At 52.5% G+C, this 8,534-nt stretch overlaps 1 protein-coding gene across 3 annotated transcripts in view; it reads left to right on the plus strand.

Moving 5' to 3' along the window:
* Itgal (integrin subunit alpha L) overlaps window positions 1-8,534 on the plus strand; it is a 43,052-nt gene that overhangs the window by 22,143 nt on the left and 12,375 nt on the right. For all 3 annotated transcript variants that reach the window (XM_023722788.1, XM_023722685.1, XM_023722734.1), the window contains 7 exons: window positions 271-422; window positions 720-857; window positions 1,447-1,644; window positions 1,769-1,899; window positions 3,774-3,934; window positions 4,012-4,163; window positions 4,782-4,871. In XM_023722788.1, coding sequence (XP_023578556.1) covers window positions 271-422; window positions 720-857; window positions 1,447-1,644; window positions 1,769-1,899; window positions 3,774-3,934; window positions 4,012-4,163; window positions 4,782-4,871 — 1,022 coding nt within the window. The remainder of the gene's footprint in view (window positions 1-270; window positions 423-719; window positions 858-1,446; window positions 1,645-1,768; window positions 1,900-3,773; window positions 3,935-4,011; window positions 4,164-4,781; window positions 4,872-8,534) is intronic.

The following is an 8,534-nucleotide window of genomic DNA, read 5'->3' on the forward strand; positions in this document are numbered from 1 at the left end:
GCTGGGGGATTGAACCGCGGGCCCTGTGCTTTGCTAAGCTTGTTCTAAGTAGGTGCTTTAGACCACTGAGCCATCTCTCCAGCCCCTCGCAGCTGCTTCTACTAGAGAAGTTCGGCCAGGGCCGTGGTGGCGGGGCTCGCACTGCGTGGAGCACGGGGCTGCCTTCCTCGGGGGCAGGGCTTCCTCAGTTGCACCAGGGCCCTGCGCGTGGCCTCCCTCCTGCATCCTTGGCATTGTTAACTCTGGGCTTCTCACCCTTCTGCTCCTCAGGTTACGCGGTGACCTGGCTGCCTTCCCAGGGGCGCACGGCCCTGGTGGCAGCTGGAGCTCCCCGATACCAGCATGTGGGCCAGGTGCTGCTGTTCCAAGAACTGAGGGATACAGGAAACTGGACACAGATCCAGAAAATAGAAGGGACGCAGGTGAGTGAGTCCCGAGGGGCATTTCAGGACAGGGGCCGGTGTGGGCTGAGTGCTGGTCCCTGTGCCTCCCCTGCATGGCAGGTTCTGTCACATAAGTTGTTCAAAAGCTCCCTGAGAGGAGCCTCGCCACGGCCACTTTCTACTCTGAGACACCACACTCAGAGCCCAGGCCGAGTGGGACTCTGAGCTGTAGGCTGAGTGTAGGCTGAGGGCCTTGGACCTAAGACAGAAAGAAGGCGGTATGGTGCAGCTGAGAGGTACACCTGAAGTCCCTCAGACATATTCCTCTCACTCCAGATTGGCTCTTATTTTGGTGGGGAGCTGTGTGGCATTGACATGGATCAAGACGGGGAGACAGAGCTGCTGCTGATTGGAGCCCCCCTATTCTATGGGGAGCAAAGAGGAGGCCGAGTGTTTATCTACCGGAGAAAACAGGTAGGCACCAGAGGAAAGGGAAAAGCAGTGATTCACAGGCCCACTCAAGGCCCCAGTTACACTGAAAGCTTTCTCCTATCGGATCACACGTTAATCAGATCTTTAGAATAACCAGACATGGCGGGGCACAATTGTAATCCTGGAACTAGGGAGGCTGAGGCAGGAGGATCTCTGTGAGCTGAAGGCCAGCCTGGATTACATAGTGGGTTTAGGGCCAGCTTGAACTACATAGTGAAATCCTGTCTAAAAAAAAAAAAAGCAAAAGAACTTTAAGATAGCCAACAAGCAACAGCTAACAGGGCCCAGTGCCGAACACTTTGTATCCATGGTCTCACTTCACCCTTCTGGGAACCTCCTGGGATTCTGGAAGTGTCATTTTACAAATGGGAGCACGAGGGCTCAGTGGAGCAAGGTACCTTTCCAGAGCCACAAGGTCACCCAAGGCCTAAAGCTCAGGTTAGCCTGACAGTGTATTCCAATCCTATAAAGGCCCACACCACATTCCTCAATGCTCTTTACCACATTGTTCTTTTCACACTCCGTGGAAGCTTCCTGGATGGTCAAGGTGTGTGGCCTTGCTCCTTTCCAGCTGGGGTTCGAAGCCGTCTCAGAACTACACGGGCTTCCTGGCTACCCCTTGGGGCGCTTTGGAGCCGCCATCTCCGCTCTGACAGACATCAATGGGGATGGACTGACGGATGTAGCAGTGGGAGCCCCTCTAGAGGAGCAAGGGGCCGTGTACATCTTCAATGGGCAGCGTGGGGGGCTGCAACCCCAGCTGAGTCAGGTGAGGCACCCTCCCTGCCCCTCACAGCCTGCTCCCAGGCCTGGTCCCCCATGTCTCCAACCCAGGCCCCAGGCCTGGCCTGACTTCCGGTCCTTCCTGTTCTTTCCCTGAATTTTCCTCTCAGAGGATAGAAGGAACCCAGGTGTTGCCAGGAATTCGGTGGTTTGGGCGCTCCATCCATGGGGTGAAGGACCTTGACGGGGACAGCCTGACAGATGTCACTGTGGGGGCTGAGGGCCAGATCATTGTGCTGAGGTGAGACAGGGTCCTGGGGCCCGTGGAAGCTTCCGCTCCTGTCTGAGAGTGCTCACTCGTTCATGTGGTTGTCACCCCAAGCTGGGGAGGTGGGTTCTCCTTCAGAGGTCTCATGTCTTTTTTGGGAGTTGACAGGTGCTCTTTGGTGACAGAACTAGGATTTGAAGCCAGGCCTCTTTGACACTGAAATCTACAGAAGCAGCATCATATGATGAACAAAGGCTTGGCTATAGAGCATGGTGGCTTGGGTTCTCTGGACCTGAGTTTTGTCGTGTTTAAAGTAGTGGTGAGGTTTCCTCCCTGTCCATTTCTTGGAGTTGTTGAAACCCTCATCTGTAATGTTGAACAGAGAATAGATATTTATCAATCAACTTCCTGATGCTGAGGGTCAAACCCAGAGCCTCACGAATGCTGAGAAGGTGCCATACCATTAAGCAACATCCCAGCCCCTCAGAGAAGAATTAAGAGAAGTCAGGGAAGGGCTGAATGTGGGGTACACACCTGCAATCTTAGCATTCCAGGAGGCTGACAGAGGAAGAGTAGTGAGATTAGCCTGTGCAACTTGGCAACTTAGTGAGACCCTGTTTTAAAACAAAATAAAAGGACTATTAGAGAGCCTGGGGAGATGGCTCAGTAGAATAAGCGCTTGCCTGGCAAGTGCAAGGGCCTGAGTTCAATCCCAGGTTCCGCCAAAAAAATAAAATAAAAGGATTGACTTGGGAGGCTGAGGCAGGAGGATCACCAGAAGTTTGAGGCCAGTCTGAGCCACATAGTGAGTTCAAAGTTGGCCTGAACTGTACAGCAAGAACCTGTCCCAAACAACAAAAAGAAGAAAAAGGGCCAGGGAGATAGCTCAGTAGAATAAGTGCTTGCCTGGCAAGTGCAAGGGCCTGAGTTCAATCCCCGGTTCCATAAAAAGAAAAAAAAAAAAAAAAAAAAAAACAAGAAGAAAAAAGGCTGGGGATATAGCTCAGGGCAATGGCCCTGGTTCAATCCCTAGTGCCACATACACACCCAAAAAATTATTCCTTTTCCTTCTCTTATACTATCTTTTCTTGCTGAGGGTGGAACCAACAGACTTCATTGTGTTTTTTGTTCTTTTGGTACTAGGAATTGAACTCACAACCTCGAACTTGCCAGGCAGGCGCTGTGCCACTGAGCTATCTCCCCAGCCCAACTGAGGGACTGGAACATGGTAGAGAACTGCTCTACCACTGAGCTGCACCCCAGCTCCTAATTACCTGTTGGGTCTGGAATGCAGAATCAGGCATTTGGTCCAGAGTACATGCACAGTGATAGCTGCGATCCACAGCCAAAGGAGTAGCCGGGTGTGGTGGTGCACGCCTGTAATCCCAGCACTGGAAGGCTGGCGCAAGAGGATCAGTGTAATTTCAAGGCCAGTCTGGGCTACATAGAAAGACCTTGTTTAAAAAAAAGAAAAGAAAAAGAAAAATTAAGGAAGTTTTTTTGTTTTTTTTTTTTTTTTTTTTTTTAAGTTCAACAAGTAAATAGGTAATTACAAACTGTATTTGGGATGGGGTAAGGCAGGGTCTTAGAGTGTGTGTGTGTGTGTGTGTGTGTGTGTGTGTGTGTGTGTGTCCTGGGGCGGCACACAGGTCCTCACACAGGCCAGGCAATGCTCTGTCCTGAGCTACATTTCTAGCCCTGGTTTCTCCATGTGAAAGCTCACACCACTCTACAGACAGCAGTCACAGGCTGCCAGCCTGCGTCGGTGGCACCATGGCAGTTACTGCTGAGAGGAGACAAGGGCATCACCACCGGGGAGGGAAAGCCTTCTGGGGTTGGAGGGACAGAGCCCAAGCTGAGGAGTGCTCCTTGAGGCCAAGGAGAGATGTGGTGGCTTTCTGGCTCAGGTCCCGGCCCGTGGTGGATGTTGTCACTCGGATGTCCTTCTTCCCCCGGGAGATTCCGGTGCATGAGGTGGAGTGCTCCTACTCCGCCAGCCCCCGGAGGAGGGAGGGCGTGAACGTCACAGTCTGCTTCCAGCTCAAGAGTCTCATTCGCCAGTTCCAAGGTCAGTGCCACCCTCTGCCCCCCCGGTACTGGCCCACACCCCCTGGCACCATTCAAATCCTGCCTCCCCGCCCCCAGGTCGCCTGGTTACCAACCTCACCTACACTCTGCAGCTGGATGGCCATCGAAGCAGGAGCCGGGGTTTATTCCCAGGACGGAGATCCGAACTCACTGACACCACACTGGTCTCACAAGATGAATCCTGTGAGGAATTCTGGTTTCACTTCCCGGTAAGGAAGCCAGTGCCGATGTTCTGGAAAAGAGTCGAAAGCTGGATGCCAGCACGGCACTGTCGGCTGGGTGACCGTCGTGTCGAGCTCTCTGGACCGCGGTCTCCTCTGCTGTACAGCACTTGGGAGAGTATCCGCAGGGCATCTTCTTCCAGTCCTGATTATGTGCACAGAGGGATTTTTGTTAGGGCGATGATTGAGACATACCAGCTACTTTCCCTGTTCTGTCTCACGTCTAGAAATAAAATAGGTATTCTAGAATATTCTCATGTAGACTTTGATCATGGCAGCCCAGAGCCATTTGACAAAGATTCATTCTCTCCCATTAGGACTCAGTGACAAACAGTGTTGTGATTGATTAATGGTATTTGCCATGCAATTGACACTAACGAGTAGACATTTCTGCCAAGAAACACCCGCAGCATGTTATCAGCACCTGACATGTGATAAATGACTTTTCGTTACTGATAAGTGGTGAAACACTGTTCACAATTGGAAAGGTTTTAAACAACTAGTTGCCAGCATTTCACGGCTGGGGCAATGCAGGCAAGGCGGGCCCCTGGGGGAACGTGGTGCAGATCCGACTCACGGCCTGCACTGTGCTCCTCTCACCCCCAGGTCTGCATTCAGGACCTCATCTCCCCCATCAACGTTTCCCTGAACTTCTCTCTTTGGGAGGAAGAAGGACGCTCGGGGCACAGAGACATGGTAAGGAGAGATGGATGGCTCAGGGTTCTCAGGGGACTCGTGCCAGGCCCCTGCGGGCGTCAGCTCTGCACCACCCCAGGTCCTACACTGCTCAGCACACTCCAGGGAGAGAGCTTCGGAGGGCCTGGTCCTGGGCCTAGTTTTGTTCCCTATTGCTAGAAGGACAGAGCAGCTGGATTTGCCCCCTCACCTGCATGTCTGACTGCACCCTGCTGCAGGTAGTTCCCTCAAAACCAAATTCAGGAGCCGTAAAAGGGCAAAAACAATGTCTACTCTGGCTTCCCAAGTAACTCTCACCCCACACTAGAAACCTGACATCCTTTTCTGAAAGCTGTGACGCTCAGCTGGTAGTTAGGCAGGTCAGAGGTGATCATCTGGCTGGAAGAACCTGGTCCTGCAAGCCTGCACACGTAGATCTTTTCCCCAGATGGCCTGTGAGCAGGCTCTTCTTGTCCAGCGATTAGTTTCCACCCACAGAATGAGCCCCCATGCTGTGAGGCGCCTTCCAAAGCCACAGCCTCTGGCGGCAGCTGCTACATGCCCTCTGTGGCTCTAAGCAGCGTGCAGTGGGTAGACCCAGGCCCCTGGGCATGTTCTCCTGGGGCCTCATGGTCATGGGCTTATGAGAAATAAAGCTCCTCCCACCAGGCGCTCAGCAATGTGATGAGTCCCTGCCCGGCCAAGGCCACCCCGCACGGGCCCTGCCCTTCCAGAGCTCACAGTCTCCTGTGGGAGAAGCCGGAAGAGTCGGCAGTGTGGTGCATGGCTGTGATGCTTTGCTTGGTTAGATGCAATCTGTAGCAGAAGTGTGAGGGGACGAGGTGACCCTGAAGGCCCAGGTAGAGGAGGGAGGTGGCTCAGAAAGAGGGCATAAGATGTGTCAGGGGACAGGGACAGGGATGGCCGGTAGCCGGGCGTGGGGGAGTCTCTGGGATGCTCCAGCCAGAGGATCACAGCTTCAAGCCCAGCCTAGTCCACCTAGCAACTTGATGAAACCCCATCTCCAAATTTAAAACATAGTTTTTTTAGAGAGCTGGGTTTGTAACCCAGAGCAAAGGCCAATCTCTAGGACTGAAAAAAAAAAAAAAATTGTGGAAAAAAGAAATACTATGCATGGGCTGTTTTGGTTGAAGTGTCAGGGAGTGGAAGTGGATTGAGTCAGAGATGGAGGGAGGGCCCTGGCCTCACGGGCATCTGCACCCGAGTATCTAAGCATGGCGTCAGCTCCTGATCCCTGGGTCGCTATCGTTGTCAGACGCCCTCTTCATTACCTGGAGACTCTGGTGGGATAAAGAGACTCTGGTGTCATGAGGTGGAACTATTCACCCCTAAACCAATCCTTGGGCCCAGGCCTGGGTCAGATGTTCACTCCATGTACAGATATAGGGGACAGTTAAGGCCTTGGGTGGACCCTGAACGCAGAAGAGGAGAAAGAGGAGGGGACATTTAGGCAGCTGACGCATCGCCATGAACGGAGGTTGTACCGGATGTGGGCTGGGCCCAGGACTGCTGGAGTGGTCAGGCCCGCTGCTTCTGCAGATGGCAGGGGTGGTGAACAAAGGAAAGCTTTACCGAAGATGGTCACCCTTTGTGACTGGTATCTGGGTATCAGAGTCTCCCTGTGACAGCGAGTGCGAGTGGGACCCAGCTTTATGGACAAGGGAACCAGGGAGCTCAACTTTGGACTCGGCTGCATTTGGGAGTCAGCCGCGTCCACTCCCAGCCAGGGCAGAGTAGTGGTTACTTTAACTCAGCTGTAAGCAGCAGAGGTTCATACTTGGAAAGATGTTTTTTTGGTTCCTGTATTTTAGGGAAGGGTCTACAGGGTGTTCAGGGTCTTACTACTAGATCAGACTCATAGTGATCTGCCTGTTTAAAGCCTCCCAAGAGCTGGGATTACAGGTGTGTGCCACTACGCCCAGTCACAATCAGCTCAGCATGCCCCAGGGATCGAACCCCTGGCCCCTGTGCCTGCTTGCAGGTGCTTTAATCCTCTGAGCTATTTGGCCGGCCCTTGGCAAGCTCTTTCTCCTGGGAAAGGCACTGGAAGCCCGAGGTGTTTGGCTTCTCAGTGGGGGGTTGCAGCCTTCACCCGGAGAGCAGAGTAAACGTCCTTGGGCTAGCCAGCTGTGTGGCTGCTATAACTCGGCTCCGCCCTTCAGAGCATCAAAGCCGCCATGAAGAGCAGGTGCCCAGGGTCCTGGCTGAAGAAGCGTTGGAGTCCCATCTGGCCCTCCTGTGCTCACCCACCTGCTCCAACCCGGCTCTAAAGCTGCTGCGGCTCCCTTTGATACGGCTTCCCCTCCTTCCTCTGCATCCCATCTGGTGGTGCTTTGGGGTGATGTTCTGGCTCCTACCACCAGGCCCCCACTTTGCAGAGTGGGGGTGGAAGAAGCACATCCATCTCCCCTTTAAGAGTATTTATTTCTAGGCCAGGGTGATAGCTCAGTGGTTTACGCTCCTGCCCGGCAAGGGCAAGGTTCTGAGTTCAATCCCTGGTACCAAAAAAAAGAGTATTTCTAGCAGGCCATAGTGGCTCCCGCCAGTAATCCCAGCACTCAGGAGGCTGAAGCAGGAGGATCACCACAAGTTGAAGCCAACCTGGGCTACATAGTGTGTTCAAGGCCAGCCTGCACTACATAGTGAGAACATGTCTCCAAAAATTTTTTTTCTTCTAAAAATTTACATAACACTTTCACTTATATCTCATTGGTCAGAGCTGAGTGAGTCACATGATTATACTCAGCTGCAAGAGAAACTGAAAAAAGCGGTCTTCAGTCCACAGGGCATTGTACCCAATGAAGAACTAGAGGCTGAGTCTTTTTTTTTTTTTTTTAATTTAGTACAGGGTCTACAGGGTCTCGCTATGCAGATTGAATTCATAGTGATCCTCCTGTTTTCAGCTTCCCAAGCACTGGGATTGCAGGCGCACACCAGCCAATCTCAATTGCTGTCTCAGTGCGCCCCGGGGCAGGGCTGGCACAGCATGCAAGGAACTGATCCCAGGTCCCTGCATCTTCCTAAGCAGGTGCTTTAATCCACTGAGCTATCTGGCTGGTCCTAGAAGCTATCTTCAAGGCACAAGGGACACAGAAGGATGTCTGAGGACAACCAACAGTCTTCCTCATACACACTCTTAAATGCCAGATGACATGTACAGTGTAGAAATTCAGGAAAAGAACCCTGAAATTATAAAGCCAAAAGAACTGGGGATAGATGGAGAGGTAGATGGGTAGATGGAGGTCTGGAGGTAAGACTGTGCACGGTGGGCCACCAGCTTGCCAGGCCTCAGGGAAGAGTCTGGAGTCTGCCTGGCAGATGGCCTGACACAAAGGAGATTCCAGTTTTTAAGGATGTGCAGATGAAAACACATAAAAGGGCCAGCCAAATAGCTCAGCGGATTAAAGCGCCTGCTTAGGCAGATGTAGAGGCAGGGGTTTGATCCCTGGTGTGCCATGCTGGCCCCGCCCCCACGGCACACTGAGATAGCGACTGAAACTGGGCATGGTGGCATGCACCTGTAATCTCAGCTCTTGGGAGGCTGAACACAGGCAGATCAGTACAAGTCCAATCTATGTAGTGAGACCCTGCAGACCCTGTCCTAAAATATAAAAAAAGAAAGAAAGAAAGAAAGAAGAAAGAAAGAAAGAAAGAAAGAAAGAA

This window comes from Octodon degus, unplaced genomic scaffold (assembly GCF_000260255.1).
Source record: "Octodon degus isolate 3935 unplaced genomic scaffold, OctDeg1.0 scaffold00001, whole genome shotgun sequence".
Lineage (NCBI taxonomy): Eukaryota > Metazoa > Chordata > Mammalia > Rodentia > Octodontidae > Octodon > Octodon degus.